This window comes from Maylandia zebra, linkage group LG20 (genome assembly GCF_041146795.1).
Source record: "Maylandia zebra isolate NMK-2024a linkage group LG20, Mzebra_GT3a, whole genome shotgun sequence".
Taxonomy (NCBI): Eukaryota; Metazoa; Chordata; class Actinopteri; order Cichliformes; family Cichlidae; genus Maylandia; species Maylandia zebra.
In genome coordinates, this window is record NC_135186.1 from 29,037,926 (window position 1) to 29,064,279 (window position 26,354).

The following is a 26,354-nucleotide window of genomic DNA, read 5'->3' on the forward strand; positions in this document are numbered from 1 at the left end:
ATAGGTGCAGACTGCTGGGTGCTTCCCATGATGCACTGTTTTGTTTTTGCTTGCTATGTGTTTATTCACAACTTCGCATTTAATAATTACTTATTAATAATCTCTGGCTCTCTTCCATAGCATGGCCCTCCTCCCTGACCCTGGTTCCGCTGGAGGTTCCTTCCTGTTAAAGGGGAGCCACTCTTGTCTGGTGCTTGCTCATAGGAGGTGTTTTGATTGTTAGGATTACAACAATCTCACAATATAAATATAATACAATACATTTACAATATAAAGTCCCTTGAGGCAACTGGTCTTGTGATTTGGTGCTATATAAATGAACTGAACTGAGACTCTTTATTTTTGCAGAAATTAAAGAAAAAAAGTAAAACACCACGAGCCGAGGTCTCAGTTTGATAGCTCATCGCACTGTTTTATTCAATTACTGACATCTCAGGAGAAGAGGAGAGCCTTGCAACTCTGCTGTTGGTAAACCACTGGTGTTTTTTTTTTTTCATAGCGTTGATGCAACACTGAAAAAGCGCTATTTCCAAACAAACACAGGTCCCTCATTAGTGATATGTAAGAGGCAGAGAGAATCTCACCTGGACAGTTTTGCATGAAACATACAAATGAAACAGGTTCAACCTTTTTCTTTTGTCTTTTTGTAGTTTCACATATAATAATAAATATCCATACCTATAAACACTCCAAAAAATTAAGTCACAGGTACTGGAAAAAGCTCCACTTTTAAATCACAATGATAAATGTACAAAACAATAGACATCTCATATAAATGTTAATGGTTTTCGTTAAGAGATTTAAATCTCATTTCAGAGGAAATCAGCGGATAAAAACTAAACTTGGAGATTCAGTATTACCTGAGGTTTATGGGTTCCCCTTAAAAGGCCAGGAGAGGGGAATGGCTTTTATGTTACCGAGGAGATATTACAACAGGTCAAAGTGTACCTTTCAGGACACCTGTCGGGTTAAGGACAAGGAGTTTTCCCTGACAACGCGGCCGGGATATTAAAAGATTATGAGCACTTCATGTAGAAAATAAATGTACCTACACTCCATCGTTCTCCGTTTAGGCCACAATAGTCGTTTAAAACAGCTGATTAAAGTAATCAAAATCCTTAATTAATCTTTGCTGGTCCACTTTGAGAAGTTGCGAAGCTCCCGTTTTACTTAATATTAACTTTTAAAATGCTGGAAGCCACCACAACGCCGAGCCGACAGCAGCCAGTTGTCACGGCACACTCTGACCATGTGACCAGGTAGTCAAAGAGGTCACGTCTGCACTTGATGCAATGAAACAACAAAAAGAAAATACCTGGGCAAATGTACACAGATTAGAAGGAGAGGAATAAGTGTGAGAGGCAAAAAATATGTCGGAATAAAACGCGAAAAACAAACAAAAGCAAAATATTCTGAAAAACTGTACATGTAAACATCACACTTTCACTGAGTCCAAAACCAGAGGGGAAAAATACAAAGCTTCACACAGGTTTACAGTACAACCTCCTGCACAGAGCTACAGTCACTTATCCGTGCAGAAGAGGCAACAATTGAAATAATATAAATAACAATAGAAGTAATACAGACCACCACCAAATGATAAGTTAAAACAGGCAAGGGCTAAACCACTTTGATTTTTTTTTAAACAGCGCTGTACCCACAGAAAAAAGAAAAGGTTTAAAACATCTTTTATCACTCTTTGTACAGCTATACAGTACATTTATCAGACCACTTTAGCAATCCACAAGCTACCAGGGCATTTTAATCAACACCAATAGATTACATTATCCAGTCAATACAAAGAGAAAATCCATTGGGCATTATCAAAAGAAACCAAAACGGAACAAAACAAAAACAACAACATGACAACTAATGGTTGTCGTTGATCACAGTAACTCTAGCACAGCTAAAATGTTGCTCAGCGTAGACTTGAGACAAAATATCGATCTGCAAGCAAATGTTTGGTTGTGAAGATGGGACGAGGTTCAACAAGGTGTCACATGTGGAGGATCTGCTATGGCTACAGTAACAAACAAGCAGGTTGGAGGAGACGAGGAAGACGTGTGTGAGGACTCACGTCCCGTGTACATCTATGATTATGTCTGTGTGAGGCCAGAGGGGTGTTTCATAAAGTAAGATGACCAGTTAAACCAAGGCTGTTTCAGCAACATCACAAATTCACTCACCTTTAGGAGGCTTAAACCATAAATTCCATATAAAAGATGGCTCTCATATGATTAATTGGTTTGTGAAGCCTCAGTTTAAGCATTTTGACTGAGACATGTTGGGATTTTTGGAGCCAGAAGTGATCGTATGTGGATAAGAAGGCAGATTGCTGAGATATCAGAAAGCCTGGGACAAAAACTGCATCCAAATAAGTCCAAGCATAGACACTTTTCATCTAGTTAATAAAACACTAGACTTTAACGTGCCAATCACAAACTTTCTGGATATTTGCACTGCGCAGCAAAAAATAAAATGTCTCAGATTTTCCCATAAAAAATTCTACAAAAGGCACGAACAGCAAAAACATGGCGATAACACAAATTAGCCAGGGTGAGGCCTAGCAGACTCTGATTACATCCCCTAACCTTGAGCTTTACAGCCTCAAGTGGTCACTAGAGGAACTGCAGTTTTTGGCACTTGGTTAAAATGTTTCCAGTTCTGCCCATTCTAGCCAATCATGACCATCTACTCCGTAAAAAGCGGGTTTATTAGGATGACTGGCACACCTGTAAGCTGTAGCCCAGTTTCAGTGCTGTATAACAAATTTCATTGCTATGGCCAGCTCTAACTAATTAAGTCTGAAAGCAATTTGGCTCCTTGGTTACATGTCAAGGAAATCATAACTAAAGTATATAAAAGCTGAAAAGATTTCAGACTAACTCTTACATTTCTCTGCTAATTTCAGGCCGCTGAGTGCGATTAGCTTTGATGTTTTTTCAGTCATTTTTTAAAGTGTTTACTATACCTAGGCCATAAGACAGAACAGCTCTTGAACTGCGACTTCATTGTTCAGCCCCAGAGGCCACTGCTAACCTTTTTTTTAAACTTTGCTGAAATTTTTCTTTTAAATCTCTTTAATATATCTTTCACGGTTATTCAGCCACGAACGTTACAGCTACTTTTCTGTTTTCTTATCTATGAACTAATCAAACTAAAGTTTGAAGTCGGACTTTACCAAAGCTAAGATTACTAGGTGCGGCACAGTGGTTAGCACTGTATGACACTTCAAACAGGCTCCAGCCCCTTGGGGACCTTAACTGAATAAGTGAAAGAAATCTGATTGGTCATTATCAGCTTTAAGGATGGTCTCCAACAAGGCTTATTCAGGCCTTTCATAACAAGCATTGCTTCTGTCCTCTATTATGAAACACCGCTCAGATGGACCGAACACACTGATGAGTTTAAACTCCGATAAAGGAGCTGTCTGATGTTTTGTTTTTTGTTTTTTTGTTTCTTGATGAAAACTACCTCTGATTGTGACTTATGTCAGATTATCCTTTGTTATAATCATTTGTCAGAACTGAAGCTAATTATTCAAATGAGGTAAAAACACACTCAAATCATTGTGTTACCTTCATCCTGAGCTATAAAGTGCTTCCAAACTTGCAATAGATAATAGAATTTAAATGTGAATGTAAATGTGAATGCAGCCCAATCATGACATGGTAATAAAACACAGGTCCCGACTCACTAGCCAGGCCTGCAGGTGGTGAGAAAGAGGTGAATGACCCTGAAGAGACTGATTAATGATACATGTGATAGGATTTGTGATACATACAGAAATATAGCTCTCTAAACTTTGACAAATCAGTAAGGTGCGAGCCGCTTTCGGCTGCTCGAAGAGTCTTTGTCTGGAATGTTTCAGCCTACTGAATTAAATCGTCACAGATTGATGCTGTTTACAAACTGCGTCACTCCACTTATACACAAACAGGAAATCAACACACTGTCAACATCGACAGAAAGGATTAAAAGAACACACATAAACACACACACATACAGAACTGTCTTTGTGCTGAGTGACTCACCATTAAAAGTTGTGAGGCTGTGCTCTTGATCGGCTTTGAGTACTCGTTTGTGTCCTCAGTCCACACACATGCACAAACATAAACACACACACACCATAGCAGAGAGCTGGGAGAGTAAACTGTGATGTGATTACATCTTTTTCAAAGATTGTCTCTTGCTTCTTTTCAAACTGTGTGTTTTCAGACGTGTTTTTAATGAGACTGTGATGCAGGGTCAGAGGGGACGATTCAGACGGACGCGCGCCCAGACGAAGGAGTTTCTTTTTGTCTGAACATCCCGCCCGCTCGCGCGCTCACACGGCCTCCGCCGCAGTCTCTAATGGATGCATGTGAGCTCTATGTACCTTTTCTAAACGTAAGAATAGTCACTAAACACTTCCTCCACGAAACAACCCGCCCTCCCCTGAAAAAGACGTGCAACATAAAGTCCCGTTTTTTTCTGCCAGGTCCCTTTTTTCCTTTTTTGTCACTGACTGATCCAAGTACACGAAAGTGCCTCAGTTATGAGGTTAGCGATAAAGATCAGTAATCACAACAAACAACAACATTGAAATTGGCTACAATGCTGCATGGGATATCATTACTTTTTACAACTTGACAGTAACAGCAAGAGGGGAGGGTAGTTAACCCTCTTAAAATGCCTCATCAAGTCATTTCAGCAACCATTACCGATTATCTTCAATATTGCACCTTTTTCCACTTTTCTGGTTATAAAACCAAGAGTCTAAACAATAAATTCATCTCCTTTCTCTCCCTGACAGGAGTCTGTGACCTCAATTTGCATACCCAGGCCTCCGAAAAAGCCTCCTTCCCTTTGAGTAATGAGAAACTGCCCGTGATAGAAATATTCATAGTAGGATAAGTGAAAACGAAAAGGTGCGCTGGGTAATGACTCTTTGTCTCGTAGTCTGGAAATCACTCCAACCGAGCAGAGCAGAGGTATAATATTGACCACGCGTTGATGGATCTGCTTGTTTTGGTCAAACTTTACAGGTGAAAACTGTCAAACACTGTCACTGCTGATATTTTCGTGCTCTACTTTGTAACATTTTTTAATCTTATTATTTTTTTGGAGTATATATATATATATATATTTATATATATATGAAAGTCAGCATATCCGACAGTAGCTGTTGAGGTTAACAGGTCAAGTGGCAGATCGCCACATCTTTTAGCAGCAATTCATCTGTGGACTTTCAGTTATCCGGTTATCATTTAGAAACGACTCGATTCACATGACCCAATCAAATCACGCCACTGTACAGCATATTTTACACACAAATAGAAAGAAATAATGATGCTAATTCACTGCTAGGAAACTATTCATTTGTCCAAACGTCTGCACAAATGAGCTGACTTGGCATTACGGTGGTTAAGCTGATTCAACACCTCAGTCTGTGCACCAATTTTTCCTATTTTTCCTATTTTTTTTTTCACATAGATCATCGCTTCCTGAGACAAATGGAGGTTGAGGTGCTAAGATGAATTGAATGGGATGAATGGCTACAGATAACAGGGCACTATAAGGTCAAAGTGAACCAAATGCATAAATAAACATCTTTCAGCCTGTGATATGTTCTGGCCCGCCCAAAGACAAACATGTGGGGATAAGTATCATACCTACAGGGCCCACTGTGCGCTGCAGTATCACTCGTGTACAACTGTGTCTTTGTATGTGAGAGTCTGCCCCGAGACGGACAGGCCGAGGAGGGGGCAGGGAGCTGGCACGGTGTGGCTCGGACTCAGTTCTGCTGCAGGATCAGGTTTTCCAGCTCATCTGCTGAGCGGAGCAGGAAGGCCGCGGACTCCCGGTACCCCGCGATGAGCTGCCTCACCGCTGTCACCTCTGGAGGGCTGAGCTGAGCGGAAGCGCCGCCTCCGCCACCTCCCTGACCGTGACTGTTGGAGCTGGAGGAGGAGGAGTTTGGGCCGACAGATTTCATACTCAGATCTGTGGGACCTGCGGAGGCAAACAGAATATTTTAGGGAAGTCAGACGATACAGGAAATACATTTAAGTGGCTCTATGTTCATTTCTAGCCTCATCTTTGTATTTTTAGATCGTACTAAAGTGGCTTTGGATGGTTCACAGTCCAAAGAAATCTGTAATCCCTCAACTGTTCATGACAGACAGCTGCCCCTCCCTGAGCCTGCTGGAGGTTTCCTCTTGCTAAAAGAAAGTTCTTCCTTCCCACTGTCACCAGTGGGAGGGTTGTCGTCTGACTGTGGGGTTTTCTCTGTATTACTGCGGGGTCTTTACCTTAATATAAATCACTGAAAAAAATCAGTCTATTCTATTATATAAGCAAAAATGATGCTTTAAATGGGCTAACCATGGAAACTGGTGAAGTGGCAGTTAAAGTGTAAAGACGTCGAAGTAAAGGACAGTGAGAGATGGGGGCGTCAAGAAGCCTGTGATGATTTGGACACGTAAAGTAGCCGTCCTCCCCCAGATATAATTGTTTTATCACAGGGCTGGTTGAACGTCACATGTAAGCAAGAAGAAGAAATCTCAATTAAGGAGATAAGAAGAAATGGATGAGTGAAATGATGAAGGTGTGGCCTGAGAACTGCTGACAGTGAGTCCTCAAAAGGGAAATACTGCAGATTACAGCCTGCGTCATTTGGTGTAAATGTAAGTTTTGTGTGTATGCTGACACATTATGCCCCAATATATACCTGTAGATCTAAGGCAGGGGCGTCAAAGATAAGGCTCAGGGGCCAGAATCGAACAGCCAAAGTCTCCAATACGGCCAACAGGATGACTTTGGAAATGTGAAGAAGGGTATGGGTTTTGGACTTTTACATGTATTTTCATAAATTTTACAGCTTTTCCTACTGATGAAAACCTCCAGCGTCATTTATACTACATCAAAGTAATGAAGTAATACATGAACATTTAAATGACCGAGAAGTTTCATATTTTTCACTATCTACAATAGAAATTGCTATTTTGTGGCTCCACACAATTTAATAAGAAAAAGAAAAAACAGAGGGTAAAAAAACAAGAAAAAACTTTGTTTCATTAACAGATCCGATCGGGCAGTTATTACTTACAATTTAGTCCCAAAAGTCAGGCTGCTAGATTTCATATTTACTATAAAAGTATTTCTCTATCATGTAGAAAAACTCAGACATGCTGTTGAAGTACTTTTTTCTTATTTGTCGATAACTGAGGGATTAAAGTTCTTTATAGCGACAAAAACAGGAGCTTCAATGGGCCGGCCCACTTAAGGTTGAAGTGGGTTATATGTGGCCCACAATGTAAAATTAGTTTAACATTGTTGGTCTAAGGGAGGAAGAAGTGACCTTTAGAGTATCAGGGTGGAATCACTTCATTGTATTTAACAGAGAAATTAAAGAGAAAATTGTGGGAGTATGTTATGTATCAATGCACATCAATGCACAGATTATTATTATTATTAGCTTTTTTAAATGTATCTGAATCCATGAACGTTAACCAGTGACTGGAAGAGGAAGTCTTCATATGTATATCCTCAGGCTAACTGGAAGCTCCTGGTGAAAGGCATCATCACCAGAATAACTCACCAGGTCTCAGATTATCTATATGCTAATCTTACCAAGTCACACTGGTTTATTTCAGGCAGGGTGGTGACCATTAAAAGAAGTCACAAAGCAGGCTTCTGAGCTGCAGCTTATTTCACAAAGGTACAGATGTACAAATGTTAGGTAGTTTTGGTAAATCTTAGCAAATGTGTAGAAGTCCTTTTGCCATTGATTACCACTGATTCCATTAATGACAGATAGCCATACAAAAATTCATCCTCATTACCATGCGCAAAGTCTACAAAATGTGGAATATGTGTTTTCAGTGTGAATGGACCAGCCATGGAGCATATATAAAAGGTTTTTTTATTTGTTTTTGGCTCTACCTATGTTTGTTTGTTTGTTTGTTTGTTTGTAACTTGGTGAGAGAAACCAAAGTCGATGAACTCTTATATGGCAACATTTGATTGTAAGAAGGCCACACCCAAAACACATCTATTGTCTATTTTACTATAAAGTAAACCCCAGTTTACAAAATGAAGATCAAGTTTCAGATCAAGGGGTCATAAATAAAGTGAGAAGTAGGGTCATTTTTCCCCAAAGGCCTCTTTAAAATGTGGCTTCCGTTTCCTAACCAGAGGTGATGCCCCCTGCTGGCCATAAAAAAGAATACATGTATTTTTACACTAGCTTTTATATCTAGTTCATTAAATACAGTCTCTTAAATACTGTGGGTTTCCTTTTGACCCTTTCTTTTACAAGTTATGAAGGCAGATGATACAATCCAATGAAAGCGACTCACCGTTGGTTTGCGCAACATCAGAGTTTTGCTGGGTGCTGCCGACCGTCCCATATCCCCGCAGATTATAGTTGAGGCCTCCGTTGGTGTAGAGCTGGTCTTGGGCAAAAGCTGCACTGGAAATGGAAAATCCCGAAGGAGCCACGGGGGCTGGGTCCCTCAAGATGGGTTTGTCAATAGAGGCTGGCTCATCCTACAAGAAATTAAATATTTTCAGTTTAGGCAGAACATTGGATTTTGTGTTGTGCAGTCTGCTGTTAATGACGCATGGCCAGCCGAGCACATTCCCAAATCCCTGCTGGGCAGATTCACAAACACCAACTGCCAAGATATTTACCGTCGCTTGGTAGACATCGAGCCGCATCCTCTTGGCAGCATTTCGGGTTTCGCTCTCGCAGGCGGCAGCGAGGATGTTCTCGGCCATGGCAGAGGTGAGGTGGGGAGGTGTTGGTCGTATCTGGCAGTGGGGCGAGTGAGAGGTTTTCATTATGAATGTGAATAGTTATGAGCTGAGCAGAAAACACTTAATCTGGGGGCACTTTGTACCTCAAAACCGCCTTTTTTCATGCGGCGACAGGATTTGAGGTAGGTGCGGATGCGCTTGCGGGAGCGCTCCTGGAATTCTGGGAACTGGCGGCTACAGGACTCAATAATGGCCTGGATCTTCTCCTTGGGCTGTTTGGAGATGGGCACCATGCGGTCCAGATTCTCATCCACGAACAGACGCACAAACATCTGACAGAGAGAGAGAGAGAGAGAAGGGGGAGGGGAGAGAAGGGATGTAGAGCAGAAAAAATCGTGGGGGTGCAGGGTAGAGAGAGAGGGGTGTGAGAGTCAAACAAAAGAGGGAAGGAAAGGCAGGGGAGGAGGTTGGGGGGGGAAGTAGAGGTAGAGTGGAAGAAGAGAGGATAAAGAGGGAGGGGGAGGTGATGACAACAGGAGGGATGGAAATTGAGTCACTGCGCAAATCCAGGGCAATATTTCTGGTTGTGTTGGCATATTTGGAAGTCTACTTTTGCTATTCTACTGGTTTCTTTTCAAACCAGAAATGCACAGAAAATGGATTTCACAGAGTAAATAGGATAGTTTGGAACAAGCTTGTATATGCAAATTCTTCCCATCTAGAAAACTTGTAAATATCATGCCCCACACCCACCTCCACCGCACCAGTAGAAACTGTGGTGTAATGAGCGCCAAACCCTGCAGAGACCCCTCTGTGTCACATAAAACTACATTTCAAAATATCAATTGTCAGTCTGTTTCTTCTTTGATACCTTTATCAACCCTTCTTACTACCACCACATTATTATTTACTTAACAAGCTACTTTTAGCTGCTCCCTTATTCACGAGGCATTACCACAGCAGGTAGCTCCACATATTTGAGTTTTTAGGGATTTTTGTCTCCTCCCAAGATCAAACCAGGGGTCTTTTGCTTGTTAAGAGAATGTGAAAAACTACTACACCACGAAGCCACTTAATAAGAGTACTAATACAAATGTTTTGGGTCATGATTGCCATGATTCATCCTTTGTTATTTGTTTGTTTTCACAATAAAAAGAGCAAATGCAGAAGATATATTATAAATAAATGTATATTGCTGAAAACAAGGTTATTATTGGTAACTAAATCCTCTAAACTCCACCTCTGTCACAAATGAGATAACAATCTCAAGCGAAAGCTTTCAGCGTGTAGTAGAAGATAATCTACACCCCCCCCCCCCCCCAAGTCCCGCACAGAGCCTTTCCCAAAACTTGATTTGCTGCCAAAAACCCCTAAAAGCGAAAGCCACTGTGTCCATAACACCACCAATCAGAAAACACACATCAGATCACGTGACATTTAAACAGGTCAAATTATCATTATGTTGTTTGTACATACCTGATATGACGAGTACAGTCAAATTATTTATTTCATTTCTATTTTTTTAAATACATCATTTCATATTTATCTTTATTTATTCTGAGAACAGTTTATGGTGTAGTTATTGTGTAAGGTCTCCTGTTATTGTCAAGCAATAAGGTGTTCTGTTTTACTGCTGGTCAGTTTGTTCCAAGTGCATCTTTACTGAGTTTTGTCCTCTGTCTTGTCCAAAGAGGCGGACTTTGAGGTTTAAAAAGTGCGCATGGACATAATGAATTTTTGTTGCAAAAGACAAATTTGCTACTAACCAGTGAAGTGACTTAAGTTCCATATCTGAAAAATTCATTTAATTACTAAAATTCTTGTAATTTAAATTGAAGAGAAGGTACCGAACCTGAATGTGGAAAATAAAATTAAAAAATTATTCTTGTGATGTTCTTAAATCTCTGTCTGACAAATACCGCCCATATCGCAAAAACAAAAATTAAGAAAATGATTAAAACTAAACATTATTTACCTCACTTCAAACTACACTAAGCTGAAAGCAAAAAATATTAAACTGAATAAAAATAAAACCTACTGAAAAAATACAAAAACTAGACCCCGTTGTGCTGGAAACACATCATTAAACCATAGGCTGTCATCTTGTGAGACTGATTCAATATGTAGCAAAGCAATAAAGAATAGCATGTGCGCGGAGTAATAATACATATGATTTAACATCTGTGCTGACAGGCTGATGAACAGCTCTGCGCTGTATTTTCCATCCACATTAATTTAGGTCTGCTGCAAATATTACTTACATTGAAGGCTTTAAGTCTCTCAGGGTCCAGCCCCTCAGCGTCATTAATCTTGTCGCTGTCATCATGGTCATCATGATCGTCGTCATCGTCGTCAATTATCTGTGCTCGAGCAGAGGTCAGGTCCTCTGCGCTCATGCTCAGCTCAGTTTTCACAGAGTCATAGCTTCCTGAGCTGTACGGAGGGGACTAAACACAGAGAAACACACAAAAAAATCCATTGTTGTGGATTACACAGACACACGGGAGTTTATCGTGATCAGTGCACATCATGTTTCTGCTGTTACCTTGTTGGTGTACTCGGTTTTTATGGGGTACTTCCTGTTGGGGTCTGCAGGGTAGGAGTTTGGTGGCGAGCTCCCCGCTGGCAGCAGTCTGTCGCTCAGATTCACCGGCTGCTGATCCTCCGAGGAGGATGAAGATGAAGTGGTGCTGAAGTCCAGGGGAGCGCTCACCCCGTTCTCTGCTACCTCCCCGTACGATGCCCCACCATCTGGGACGTTCCCACCCACGGCTAGCACCTCCGGGGAGGTCAGAGCCGGCAGCCCGTTGGCGCTGCCACTCTCTGAGGAGTCGTCATCTGGCAGAGGGGAGGGAAAGAGACAGACGTAGATACGAAGATGAGCTGTGCAGATGTTTTCATAATTTAGCATTAATGTGGGGCTGTTTACTGGAATAGATTTTAGAGTGGGAGTTGGAGTAGGAGAGGGGACTTCCTGCCTCGTGCTCTGCATAATGAAATTGTGAAGGAAGTGTGCAATGAGGTCAACTGTCACCACAAATGAAAGTTAGAGTAAAAATAGGGAATCTTAAGAGTTTTGCAGGGGAAAAAACAGAAAGAGATGAGGAGGGACTAATGGGGAGAGGGCGAGCCTTCTTTTCCTGCTGTGTGCAGCTTTTAAAGCCAGTTACTGCTAAGATCTCTGCACGTGTCACACCTAGGTTTGGCGAAACACAGAATCAATCCCTTTCAGTGACTTGCCCCAATTTTTTCTCTCTCCTAATCTGTGAAGGTTAACATCGGCCTTTGTCCTACTTCTCTAAGCGGGGTGACGAGTGGATTGGGGCTGTGGTGGTGTCCCACCCTCTGTAAGACTGGATTTATGTGGATTAGTCCACTAAGAACAAGGCAAGCTGTTTCCTGCATAACACCAATCTGTAGCCTTCCAGATGTAAATAAAGATAAAAGGGAAAAAAAAATCACAGGGCGGAGTATGATGCTGAGATAAGAGAGGACTGTGCTGCGGCGGTTTGCAGCCACTTACCATCTTCTTCTTTAATGGTGGCTGCCGGGTTGCTGACCCTCTCTCCATTCGGTGGGCTCGACTCAGGCACTGGGGGCTGCTCAGCTGCGACCCATGTGGGCTCAGCGTTGTTCATGTCCTCGCTGCTCACCGAACTGTCATCCTGAAGGGAGGCGGCGTGAAAGAAAGACAGCGAGAGAGTGGAAAAGAGAAGTGAACAGGAGGGAAGAGGGCGTGGAGTGGTCCCTCACAGTTCTGACAACTTTGATTACAGTTTTTGCTGCTAAGGGACAGGTTGATACCGACCGAGTTTATCACAAACCGATATGTGCTTCGCCCTGTGTTAGTCCTTCCTTCAGTTTCTATAAGAAGCTAATGTGAGGCTTTATATTGATGGTGGGGATTTTTTTTCACAGATAATATCCTTGTTTTTGCAAAATGATGGCCATTTAAATTGCTTCAAGCTTCAAGCGCTGAAAATGACTGAGTGGAGTAATTTATGACCCCATTATATTTTATACAGGAATACCTTTTAATGGCTTTATTTGTGTTTATCATACCTATAACATTTCCTTTATCCAGTACAGAGATTCAAAAATATTCCAACGTCATTAGTCATAGTTTGTAAACATGCTTGTGCAAAAGGGAACTGAATGCGGAAAATTATACAAGCAAATTATGCTAAGAGCTTACAAAACAAATGTTTTTTTATTTAATATTATAAAAGCTGTACTTATAGTGTCTCCATAGTGCAGAGGTTAACACATTCAGTTGGGAATAAAAAAGTCTCGGGTTCATTTCCAGCTGGAGGAAAAAAATTCCCATTAGGGTGGCGTTAGGAATTTTTTTTTTTGTGAAATCTAACAGCTAAAAGTAGCTATCCTCTGAAAAAAAGATGCTTATAGTGTGAGTCTATCACAGTACAATTTAACGGGATAAATGGGTGTTATTATGTTACATCATACTGTTTTTGTCATTTGTTACTTCCGTGTTTCTGTTCCAAACTAAATCTAAACAAACATCTTATTATATTCAAAATATTTTTTGCAGAAAAATTTCAAATATTTTTTTGCAGAAATATATCAACACTGCTTAGGAAGTCTTATTATCAAATAATTACCAAACATTTTACCAATTCCAATAACATTAGTCTATAATGTTAAAATAAAACATATGTACAACATGTATAAATGACCCCACACAACCTTTTATTATTACCTGCTGCACCAATTCCTGTAAACATTCCTGTAGGAAGCATTTTTATGATTAAAAATACCAGAATTGCACATATAAATACATAAATTTGCTGGCTTGAAGGTTAAATTCTTCCAGCGAGGTCTCACTGAGCCCAGAATGTTCAGAGGAAACATCACAGCCACCAACTTCCAGTTCATATGTTTTTGGTGGATATTTTTTGGCTAAAAAGTGATGACATCAAAGAGCAGAATAAAGCAGGAGACTCTCTCTTTTAACTAATATTTTTCTTGGAGCACTGCTATTTTTAACTGTGTTATGCAGAAATCCTGAAGAAGCTTGTTCTAGCGTAAGACAAACGTGAGTAAGCCACGAGGGTGAGGATTAAGCGAAGGAGCGCTAAATAATCTCTCAAACTATTCACAGACTGTCCTGAGTTGGCTCCAAACTAAATGCATGAATCCTATTTACATTTCATACCAAAGCTGAGCTTCAAAGTGCAACCCAGGCCGATTTAATTCATGTTCGCATAAATGACCTGCATGCACGCTGTCATGTGTCTCACTCAGAGGGAGCACAACTACCAATGTGTGTCGTGAATGGAGCAGAAATGCATCTCGTCATCTCATTCCCCCCCACACGAGTACACAAATAGGCCTAAACTCCTGGGAATACGCAGCCTTCCCTCTGTTAGGGGGTTCGTGGAGGACCAAAATGCTCAGTGACAGCTCTATTAGGCACCAAGTGAGCCGTGGAGCATCAAAGAGAGAGAGGGGAGGGTTCCTAATTACATGTTTCTAAGTAGCTGAATGTGTAGCATCATTAATGTCTGTGCTTAGAAATAGATACATAATTTAAAGAGAGGCAAGGTTAACTTTTAAAACAGGCTCACTTCATGCATTGTAGGTTAGATGCATCACTCTTTGAAGATAGTAAAGCTTACAGTGCAGTTGAAAGCTTGCAGATGTTTGTCTTAAGATGGACAGAAATCTGCAGAGATCTGCAAAAAAAAATCTATTTGTCTTTGGAGCAAATATCTCAACCTCAACCCAAAATATCTTCTATTTTACCAACTTAACAATTAAGAAACACACCTAGAATACTATTTAATGGCAGACCATTGACTTTCTGTTTATATTTGAAGGCCTGTGACAAACCAAAATGGCCTCTTTAAGAGCACAACAGTGAGATGAAAAGGGTGGAAAACAAATCAAAGACTTGGTTTTGCCGCATGTTCTTTCACTCATTACATCTGCCGTTTGTTTCTTTACCAGACAGAAAGTGAGAGATGAATGTTAGCAGCCAACAAAGTTCTGCAAAACAACATGCAGGCAGCTGAGAAGTGAAGCTCCAACAGACTAAACACACAGTCGTGAATTTACTTGTGATCTGCTGCATTATGAAACAGCTGCTGCTCTGAGCTCCAAAACCAGTGCTGCACAGATATGGAACAAATTACTACAACGCTGAAATAAACCTCTGTGATGGTTAATAATTAAATTATTGGCCTGCTCACACTCTTGTCTGCGCACAGATGCGACCAACAGTCTGAGCGTTTGTTAATTTGTACTCACCTGCGAATCACAGTCTGGGTCATTGTTCCGGATAATCCTAATTATGCGTGAGTGAGGTCTACATTATCAGCATCAAGTGCCGCTCCCTGCACTTTAGTGGCAGCAGTTCCCGAGTGTTTCTGTCACAGCTACACATGGGAGTGGTCTCTCACATGACGTCACCACAGATTTACTAATCCTCATTTCACACTGGGCTGCTCCCCCCTCTGATTGTTTCGTATTACGTCCTATTTTCCCCGTACAGAGCATGTCTCCCTGCTGCCTCTAAAGAAAATAACGAGGTGACTCGTGCAGTCGGTGCAATTATACCTGGGGTGGAAAAGCTTTTATCTCTGCCCACACCTCACAAAGATCCACTTAGAGAGAGAGGCACTTACCCTTTCAGTGGCAGTCATGCACTGCAGTTTCATTTGTTTCAGGTAGGTGGCAGTTAGAGGCATGTTGTAATCGATGAGGTCCGGGACCAGCGAGGTCGGTCTGTCGTTCTCTGGTGAAGGAAAGCATAACAAACATACAGTTTATTGTGTAATTACAGTACAAGCATGAATTAAGGTAACCTAGTCATTATTATAATTGTGTTGCTGCTGTAATTATAATATTGAGGTGCTTTAATATTTATACTATTTAATATTTATACACTAATTATTAGTTATTCCACTACATTTACTTACTTGCTACTTTGAAATATAAAATATGTGATCACATTATAAAATATTCATTAATGAGTTACTACTGAGCCCATGTTAATACATCACTCTTGGGGTACTTGAAGTATATTGACTTTGCTATTTTAGTTCTCCACTCCTTTAACTAGCTTTCTTCTGATTGGTTGCCCCTCGCAGCAGTTTGTTTGAACACTGGGTGGGTGGAGCTTCTGCATTCACGGGCAGACTTGTTGTTGTGTTTCATTTCACTCAGAGGTTTAATTTCAGAGCTGGAAATGACGTTACTTCTAGTTGAGAGCGTTCCAGTAGCAAATTTGAAAAAGCAAATGCTGCTTAGCAAGGTACAGCCATTCATTCATCACTAGCATCACTGTTGTTTTGGGGGTTTTTTGTGCTTAAAAACACAGATAAAGTACGTTCATGGATAGAGCCTTATCAGTGCTCTGTGTATGGCTTATTTAGCGAGTCACAAACACACATCAGTGGCTGTACAGATGACTTCTTTTAGAGTTTTACCGCCGTTTATGTGAATTGCTGCCATCTTACATTTTTAAGTTCGGGTTGGTGGGACTGCTCTGACTTTCTGAATTGGAAGACTGACTTAAGGGGTGTTTCAGTTCAAAGCTACAACTGGAAAGTGTCGCTGAGATGACCATATTAGGGATCTTCCCTCTCAATTACATCATAGAGAGCCAAGAGTAGAAAAAACTGTGAGTAACAGAGTGTTTAGAGGAGTCTAGAACGTTAGCTTCTGGCTCACAGAGATTACTTGTGCATACAGCATACTTAAGATTTAAAAATTCGGCCATATTTAATATGAACATCTACCATTCTAACTGTATCAGAGAAAAGCGCGATAGATCCTTGTATTTACACTGGGTCAGCTCAGATTCTGTGATTTTATATCTCTGTCTGTGATGCTCTAGCGTGGACGTCAAAGCAGAAAAACCTCACGATGTAATGCAGTCAGCTGTAACACTACCACATTCTCAAAAACTACAACAGAAATGAGATCAGCACATAAACAACTGCAGTTTGCAGTACTAGCAATTAGTGTCTGTCTCTTGAAAGAGTATTTATTTAGCTAAACAACTATAAAACTTGAGAAAGAAAAATAAAACACAACAAAAGTGCACGGTTTCCGAAAATACAACTCACCTGCTGGAATTTGGAATATTTTAAAACAGAAAAACTACTATCTTTCTGTACACGAGTTAGTTTTAACATCATTTGTCATACTTAGTGAGTGACAGCTTTCTGGGACTTAAAAAATAAAGTTTATTGGTGTTTATTAACATCCATTTTCATTACAGTTATGCTATTCTGGCTAGAAACAGCCTCGGGTCTTGTTCAGTTTCTTTTAATATAATTTGTCACCTTTTACTCTGACCCCTTCTTAATGTCTTTTCATTTTATACATTGTCTAATACAGTGAACCCCCCTCTTTTATCTGTCTATCATCTCTTTTTCTTATAGTTTTGAAGAACTAGCACAAAGACTGGACTGGCTTTTCTCCCTTTGCTGAATCCCTCTGTGGAGAAGTTCTAAAAGCTCTCAGTTAATCGTGCAGACAAATGCTTTGTGTACAGCAGAGTTGCTTCAATACCCTGCAAAAGAAATCCAAGTCTCTGCTGTAGTTAACACCAGAAACCAAACGTGTCTGGCAAGGTGCCTGCAGTCTCCACACCGACCACTAGAGGAACTCTGTGATCATTTTAGAGGCTGTGTACGGTCCCAGAGAGCCGGCCCTCTTGAGTCTTTGTTACATCATGTCAGTGATGGATACACACATATGTTTTATTAATGAGGGTTTGATTCAAAACTCTTCAAAGTACAAATCCCTCAGATCATATCAGCTCATATTTAGTGTCTGACAGGACAATGTAGCATAATTTCTGTCATCCAGATGCCAACCCCCTCTATCTTATCTCTGTCCTATGTGATAAAACACAGTATATCTAAGAATATCATGATCACGTGATAGTAATTAGCTCTTTTCCATGTCAGTGTGTCAAAGCATCTCAGCATTAACAACTCTTAAAGGTTGATCTCAAAAATAGTGCATCAGTTAATGATGTCTCTGGGTTAGTGTGTGCCTTTACCTTTGAACTCAGCAGTGCTGGGGTTAATGTGCATCCTCTTCTGACACTCTCCACAGCTCATTAGGAACCGAGTCACCGCCTCTCTGGGCAGGAAGGCGTAGGTCTCTGCAATCTGTGCCGGGGTAGCAAGCGGAGGACACTGGGTTAGCAGATTTGGCTCAGGCTGTGGCTGAACTCAAACTGTGTGCAGGTGTTTTTTTTTTTTGGTTTGTTTTTTAAATTCCTCTATGCATGTGTGAAAGCATGGGGTCAGTGATTATGTGTTATCTCGACATGGCATGAGGAGGAATCCTCCCTCTAGGCGATCGCTGGTGCTTTTGGATGGCCTAATTCCAGCTGCAGCCCCCCTCCGTACTCCTGCTTTGATACCGTAAAACACAAGTGGTGCTCATCTTTTCCGATTCCCTTTCTCTTCCTGTTCTCTGGGGAGCAGCTAACTCATATCTACACCTCTCCTCTCATGTTCAGCCTTCCTTCCCTGTTTGTCCCCACTGCCATGCCACCCTCCCCTCCTCACCCCCTCTGGCGTTTCCCTGTAAAATGCGACCTTCACGTGACCATGGAGAGGCAGTGGGGTTGCCCACCACCCCTCACGGCCCCTAGAGGCAGCTGAGAGGGAAAGGCCACCCAGAGGAGCGCGCACGTCCCAGAAGGCCACAGTGACAGTTCCATATTATGCCCGGCCCCAGTGATGCTGCCTGCTCAAAAGGGTACACTCTATGAGACATGACAGGACCTCTCTACGGGGCAAGAGGAACTGGCTTTATGACTTTTTTTTTATTCCTGGGGGGGATGGCAGAAGAGGAGGGGTACCAGTGTCCTGCTAACCCCCCCATCCACCCACCCAGCCATAAATGCTGCCGCTGCACCTCTATGGCTGCAGACAAAGCCCCTCATTTTGTCAGGACAGCTTACACGGCCCGAGACCACACCTCAGTCTGCAGCAGAAACTAACAGAAGCTCTTTGTTCTAAAAGGATGAATAATGTGGCAGAAAAAAACATTTGTGGTTTGATCCCCGCATCGACTTTGTTTACTTAAAGCTAAAAAATATATATATATATATATATTATGATTCCCAGACTCACAAAATTTGGCCTTCTTTGATTCTCCTGGTTTTAGCCATGTGGATGATCAGAGTCTGGGACCCCCTACAAAGACCTCACTTGTTGCCTCTTCTTTTCAAATCCACTAATCACATTGGGATTATTTTAAGCTCTCTGCAACTGTGGGCCACATTTCACACAAAGGAAAAGAGAGGTTGTCAACACGCTTTTTATAGTCTCCCAAAAAAATCTGTTTTTAGTTACGCAATATTTCCAAGAGCTTCCACAGGCAAATATTCAGGTGAGAAACAGACAGATGATTATTAACTTTGGATAAAAATTACAGCTGCTAGAGCTAGCCTAATGCACAATACTTCTGCATTAGGCACGGATTTATTTTTTCCTTTGAAGAAACTTTATTATGAATTGTGCATTTTCATACTTTTCACGCACAAATGAGTTCACATTACCCAGTACAGCTACATGAAGTGCTCTACATCTTCCCAAGTAGTTTAATCACAGTGGTGGAAAAGTTACACTTGCAGGCCTCACAGTTTTTCACCAGTGGAGGGAGATTATATCTAGATTTTAGATCTTTATTTGTATTGTTTTCTCAGAATCACAACGAGTTTCAAATGTTAAAAAGCACACCAATCACAGTCAGATATTGCAAACTAAATGCAGGTAGGCTTGAGTGAAAATTTGTGCGTTTCCATTCAGAAATCATGGCTGTGTAGTGGATTACGAGTACGTCGATGCTATAAGAGAAAAAACACGTTTGTAACGCTTTACGGACGCCTACTCGGCTACAGTTTAGAGAGTATATCAATCGCTATGCCAATGCCTGCTAGCTGCAGGTTTTTAGAAGGCACTGATGCTACATTTGGGGGTTTTTTTTAGTATCTTTTTACTGTTAAATAACTCATCTTGAATGTAAAAGGCAAAGTAGTACATCAGTCCCAGTGAATGTGTCAATCATCAAACAAGTGTGCTGCACAATGATGCAGAAACAGGAGTATCTGAAACTACAAATGCTTGTACAAAATTTCATGAATTAAAGTGACGTTGGATGGGAAGATGTTCAGGTATATATCATATAAGCTTCTTTATGTTTTATATGTTCATAAACAACAACATGAAAGGGTCGTTTTAACATGTCCACCCACGGAAACACAGACAATTTGTTAAGGTAATTATCTCTGACAGCGTTGTGAATAAATTCATGTAAAATGTGCAGTGTCGTCATCTCGCGATGGGTCGAAACCCTCAGAAAATTGAGCTGTTCAATGTGTGTTTAATTCTGCAGAAGAACTCTTTTTTTAAGTGAACAGATTCCTTTTAAACCCTAATCCTGATCGAACAATAAATAAAAACTGAAGTATATTAGAGACGAAGCAGTGTATCAGTTACATGTTAAAGTGTCTAAATGAATGCACCTCCACCAGCCTCAGCATTAAAAATGGGATTTTTTGGCTCTGAAAACTGGCAAATTCCTCACTTCATGAATTTGCACAAGAACCAGCTGCAATGAGACTCTGCTGTTTGTGTATTTGGTGTAAGGCTCGTTGACGTGGGATCTTTCAGCTCCAGGACATGTTGGAAGATGTAATCTATTACTCCTGTTACAGCTAGTGAAAGGAATGTTGCATGTCTCAGCATAATTTTTCCCCAGAGGATGAATTTTGTTGATGTTGGTGGTCAAAATTTGAATAATCCAAAACTCACTGACCAAATATTTAAAATAAAAACTAAACACACTTAAATTGGTCTCAGCTGCACTTTGTCTTTATAGCTTTTAAAATACTTCTAAAGATAAGCACAATGAGTCTGATAAACATATTTCTGTTAATTAAAATTTTGGGAGCTTGCAAACTTCAACATGTGAACAACCTCTCATTTTTCTGAGCTGAATATGCTCACTCTCCTGTTTCCCACCACAGGCAGCAGCACTACTGCTCGTCGTAAGGAAACGGAGGAGACAAGAGGAAATAAAATATGATGTTAATACTGCCGAGTTTATATTGACTTCATATAATATTTGGCTGCTGTTACTGTCAGCCCACACACTATCAGCAAGGAGCAGCATGATTACTTGCACCTTGCAGGCACCTGGTTGTGTTTACTCACCGCTTTGTAGGTCTTCTTTTGGCCTGCATGTTTGGGTGCTCTGCCGGGATCGGCGCCCATCTCCACATGCATGGCGTAGATTATGTCAAAGAAGTCTTCAACCACGGCTACGCGCTTCAGGGAGGAGTTCTCCTGGGTTGAATTTCCATCAGAACACTAAAACACAGAGAGACAGGAGTTTATTATGTAGTCAAGCTTCAGGACTTCTTATTTTACATTTTACTGTCTTCACGGCACACAAGGAACTTAAATGAACGACAGAATGATTTGAGCATCGTCCAAGGGACAACTAGAGCTGCACTGCACCCTTGTGTTTAACGTCACAGAAAAAGGTGTTTCAAGTCTTCAAAATCCACTTGACAGTTTAATAGCAGGACATGCCTAAGCCCTCGTGGATTTAGGAAGGATGCTGAAAGTCTGTGAGTATGGCCCATCTACATCCTCAGATGAACCATCCACACTGTTGAAAACACAGCACATGATGAGAATTGCTGGCCAAACCATGTTTACCCCAAGAAATTTACATTTATGAACTGCAGCACCATACAGCCCCATTCCTTCTGGAGAGTCTTCTACAAAGCTGGAAGTGTGCAGAGGTGTGGCTATGAACAGGGATACTTGGTTGGCTCTACACCGCCTGAAATTTGATAGGCCGACCTAGGGCCCACCATAAATTTGTGTTCTTGCATGAAAGCAACCAATTATGGATATTGTTGGAGAAAAGGCGGGTCTGACGCCAATACAGTAGATCCATAAAGTTTAAAGTTCAGTACATTCTCTACTTTCTAAGTCCTCGCAAAGCTGAACTTAGAACAAAGGAGGTGTGAGACACTGATTTTAAGTCACTGCCATCTCCATCGCTACGGGGTTAAATCCTGTGCTTTAATTTAGCCAAGATATCGTTAACGAGGCAGCCACGTCTCCTAATAAACGGTTATGGAGGCAGGAGGTCTGCCCACAATTAAAACCATCAGAACAATTAAAATGTTTTTGAAGTGTCGTCGGGCTTTGGAAAAGAATATTCATAGGAATTTAATTTAATGAGCATGGGTGGGAAGCTTTGAGCAAAGGTGAAAACTGGGATTAAAAGGATTTTTCCTTCTTGTCATAGTTTGAATAAATAATAAATTAGGTAAGTTGGCTATAAAATTGTGTGCATACATGGGTTTTTATGTTTTAATGCGATACATAGGCTGTTTGTAAAAAGATGGGCTTATGAAATATGTGCAATAGCACTTAACGGATTTTCATTTCAGATTTTACTTATTTTCCCACATAACTGTAAGTAAAGAAAAAATCATTCAAACCTACAAATATTCCATTTTGTAAAGCACGTTGGTTTGCTATTTATTTCAGATTTCTGATGGGCCCACTCTGACTTGCTTTCTGTCCCCAGTTTAAAATTTAAAAAAAAAAAAACCCTGTCCAGCTCACCTCCTGCAGTCTTTAAATGTCTCCGTTAGGTGGAGAAGTTTGGGCCCCGGCTGGGTCTGCAACCATCACCTCATCTCTGCTATGTTTAAAAATAACACTGTACAAGACCAACAGTCCCTCCTACCACCACCTCTGGCAGCCATCCTGCCTCCCGTACTGCTGACCCTGTCGCCATAGAAACTGCCACTGATTTCTCTCGGGCAGGTGTGCTGGGCAAAGGGTCATGTGACACACCATAGAAGTAGGATCGCCAGGACAACGGCCTCCATCCGCAGCACCACATGGGGCTTTCCTCTCCTTCCCCCCCCCCACCCCCCACCTACACCCCCACCCCTTCCTCCTTATCTTCCCCTCTAAACAACACCTTCATACAGAACACTCAACACTTTGCATTTTCACCAGATTTTGTCGTTACAGCCGAGCACCTGCTGATATTTTTGAACGCAAAGTCCTCCAGCGAGCGTAAAATGGAACAAATGGATCTGGACGTTTAATTAGTTTTTTTTTTTTTCTCCACCTCTTCCAGGCAAATACGAGACGGGCTCTCTGACATTTCCTGGAGATTGGGTTCTAGCTGGGGAGTGATCTTTTCGTGTTTGAGTGAGAGGAGGGTCCCGAGTTCAAAAAGTTTTCCCCCTGGCATCGAGGAATCACACTCCCCCGCACACCCCACCTCCTCCTCCTCCTCTCTCTCTCCTGTGACATTTTTGCACACTTCCTGGGATCTGACATTTCCTTTTTTTTCTTCTTTTTTTTTTGTTTTCCCCCAACTGCGTCCTCTCTCCTGCTTGCATCTCTTCATCCCATACCTCCGTCCCGTCTCCCCTCCTCCTCATCCTCTCTCTCCTTGCTCCTGCTCTCCCAAGTGCGAGGTAATGATCGTTGCCATGGCAACTAAAACCAGCTCACAGAGCGGGTTTGTTTTAATCCGGCCCTCCTCTCCCTCTGTTTCTCTCTCCCTCCACTCTCCCCTGTCAGCATGGGCTAAATGTAATGATAATAAATGAAATAATAGCGATCCTCCGCCTCATCATCACAGCTGTAATCTATCGCACTTGGAGGTATCATCATCTTTCCCCTGGTGACATCACCACCACCACCGCCACCGCCACCACTGAAGCTGCTGCTGCTGCTGCTGCTGTTTGGGACAATGGTGTCGGCCCATTCACGCTGGATTTGGATAATCTCACACAACTGTGGGGTGTGCAGTGCACCCACACCACTGCTGCATCCTGCACTGAATTCTGCTACTGCAAAATATCCACAGCACTCACCGGATATTCTGCTGGGAGCGTTTTCTCTGACCTGAAAGAATCACACGCAGAAAATATTGCAGATCATCACAGTCAGACCTGCTGCATGAGCCTGAACCATAACCAACATTTGTTTGTTTATATGTTGGGCTAGTTTTATTTGTTTCTTCACTTTTATTGAAATATTCTACTTTTTACTTTCCAAGCTTTTGTTGTTGTTATTGAAAGTGTGTCTATTTTAAAGCGGCTGTAATGTCGCAATTTACTTAATATTCCCATACATTAAGTCTATCTGTCTATATATAAAAATAGATAAGTAAGAAACTGTACCTGGGGGCCTGTGCTGTCAGCCTCATCATGAAAAACTAGGCGACTGTATGTCAAAAATACATCGTCTGCAAAGTGAAACACATTCTTTCTAATGGCCACCAGGGGGCGACTCATGTATTAAAAAATAAATAAATGACTCCTCACTTGATCTATGATCTCGGCTGTTGCTTAGTTTGAGTTTATTAATTCTTTCCCGTGTTTAAGGTTCTGTGAATGTTCATCTTGTAAAAAGTGGTGTCCATTAGAGTCCAAATGGGAAATAAAGCGGCTGTGCTAGATGGCAGGACTACGTCAGCCCTCGTCATCACCTCTGATTTCAAAGAACCAAAACGGTGACAGCCAAAACGCCAAAATTTAGGCAGAAGGAGGAAAAAGAGATTACTTGATAAAAAAAAAAAATCTGCTGGCTGAGACCTGCAGGGATATCCACTTTGATGAGCTGTTGCGAATAATAGAGCTGCTGAAAGTAACTTTAACTACTAAATGTTAAAAGGTAAAAAAATAGATTAATGAATAAATGAAATCAACATAAAAAACTGCAGTTCCTGTAGTGGCCACTTGAGGCTGGTTTCAACCTTCAAACAGACCCATGGTAAAACGAAATAAACCAGTTTACAGCCTGGTATCAAAGCGTCTACACAGTTCTATTACTGAGTTTATAACAAATAAAGTAAGGTAACTGTTTTTATATCTCCTGCATTTGACTTGCCTTAAACGTAAAGTTTGCTTAGTGAGTGCTGCGGACAGTTTTATTAGCCTGCTCAGCGTCACTTCTACTAACCTAAATCCCTGAACTGGACTTGTTTACCATCTTTGTGGTGTTGATGCCTTTATATGTCAAATAATCTGGCCTCCTCTATGATTTATTTTCCCCAAAGCCATTCCAAGAAGTCTGTGCTCCAGTTTGGTGAGTTAAGCTGGATTTTTTTTTCTTTTTTTATACTGTTTAGTGTTTATTAGCAGGCATCTGCGTCTCTGTTTTGCATCCCTACAGTTTATAGCTGTTTAATTACTAACCAAGCTGATAACGGCGCACTCCACCTTCTTCCCCAAATGTGTCTCATTCGAGTTTTAAAAAAACAACATAACGTTGGCCGAAGTACTAAAACTGAGGCTTCAAAGCTGGGCTTCAGAAACCAAAGGATCCCACAGTGGCTGTAGCTCTCTTTTATATACAGTTTTTGGTGAGAGCACTGAGCTAAAAGTGCATTTCCTGCTTCATGAAGGCCCCTTCTCGGGGCTTCCCTGCGTCAATGAGTTGGGTTTTTCTTAGTCAACAGAGAGTTAAACATTCACCTCTAACCACAGCCTGCTCTCAGTGTGTGTTTAAGCGCAGTATATATGTCTACCGGGCAGAGCTGAAGCATCTCTGAGGAGAACAGCTGTTGAGCAGAGCTGTAGATATTTGGTCTCTTCAGCAACATGCCGCTCTAAAGCGCAAAGGAGACATGTCAGCATCCCTAATCGGCAACAACACAGCAAAACTCTCACCCTCCTTCTTCGCCTTTCCTCCTTCCCTCCATCTTTGTAATCCCATAGGACTTTGCTCTCCCCAGTCACTGTACAACCAGCCCCCATCCCCTGCGCCTCCCCCTGTCCCGCACCAAACCGCTCTGTTGCTAGGAGACTGGAGGGGTTGAGTCGACTGCCCCCACCCCCGCTGGCAGTCGCGCGCACACATACACACGCGCACACACACACGCACACACCAACTGTAGCCGAGAGTCGCCGAGGGGAGAGAGGAGCAGTCCTGCACACAGGCAGGTCAGGAGGAGGAGGAAGAGAGGAGGAGGTGGGGGGAGGTTCAGGGGAAGCAGCTGGGTCACAAAGACAGGCCGCCAAAGATAGAAGAGATGTATCACACAAGAAATTAGCTCCATGGCCGACCAGATAAACACGAGTGGGACAGGCCGAAATCTGAAAATCAGAAATCTAATTAAAGTGAACCTGCAGGTTTCCAGCTCTGTGCAGCTTTGCATGATTCACAGTTTAAAATAAGCCTTATTCTCAGTCCAGGTCCTGGTGTCGCTGGGTTTAACCACTGCCTGAGACAATAGACTGTAGATAAAAGACAGATGTAGCTGCTGTGATGATCTCCACTGTTTTCTCTTCTCTCATGTTATCACTTTGGCAACCACCATGTTGTTTTTCTGAGCGAAAAGTGACCTTGCTTGGATAAAATGGTGGGGTGCTAATTCAACAGACTAATAAAATACAAAAAGAGACTTTGAGGATTGTATACACTGCACACTAAGTCATACTATTTGATTTATAATTTGATTAAAATGCTTCAAAAGGCGCCAAAGGCACAAAAAAGAGGTTCAGAGGTCCTATTTGGAGAGTAAACTTAGCTAAAACCTGTTAAAACAGCCAAACAGCCCCTATT

At 41.6% G+C, this 26,354-nt stretch overlaps 1 protein-coding gene across 2 annotated transcripts in view; it reads right to left on the reverse strand.

Moving 5' to 3' along the window:
• Nucleotides 1-387: 387 nt before the first annotated feature.
• Nucleotides 388-26,354, reverse strand: part of nol4la (nucleolar protein 4-like a) — a 33,894-nt gene continuing 7,927 nt past the window's right edge. Inside the window, exons 1-11 of one of the 2 annotated variants that reach the window (XM_076878659.1) lie at nucleotides 25,460-25,565; nucleotides 20,952-21,107; nucleotides 17,780-17,891; nucleotides 15,390-15,499; nucleotides 12,266-12,407; nucleotides 11,288-11,580; nucleotides 11,004-11,189; nucleotides 8,886-9,074; nucleotides 8,677-8,796; nucleotides 8,343-8,532; nucleotides 388-5,994 (exon numbers count right to left, since the gene is read on the reverse strand). In XM_076878659.1, coding sequence (XP_076734774.1) covers nucleotides 5,777-5,994; nucleotides 8,343-8,532; nucleotides 8,677-8,796; nucleotides 8,886-9,074; nucleotides 11,004-11,189; nucleotides 11,288-11,580; nucleotides 12,266-12,407; nucleotides 15,390-15,499; nucleotides 17,780-17,891; nucleotides 20,952-21,107; nucleotides 25,460-25,546 — 1,803 coding nt within the window. In that variant the 5' untranslated portion in view covers nucleotides 25,547-25,565 and the 3' untranslated portion in view covers nucleotides 388-5,776. Of the gene's footprint in view, nucleotides 5,995-8,342; nucleotides 8,533-8,676; nucleotides 8,797-8,885; nucleotides 9,075-11,003; nucleotides 11,190-11,287; nucleotides 11,581-12,265; nucleotides 12,408-15,389; nucleotides 15,500-17,779; nucleotides 17,892-20,951; nucleotides 21,108-25,459; nucleotides 25,566-26,354 lie in introns of those variants that run through there. The other variant, XM_004546411.5, reaches the window with a different exon arrangement.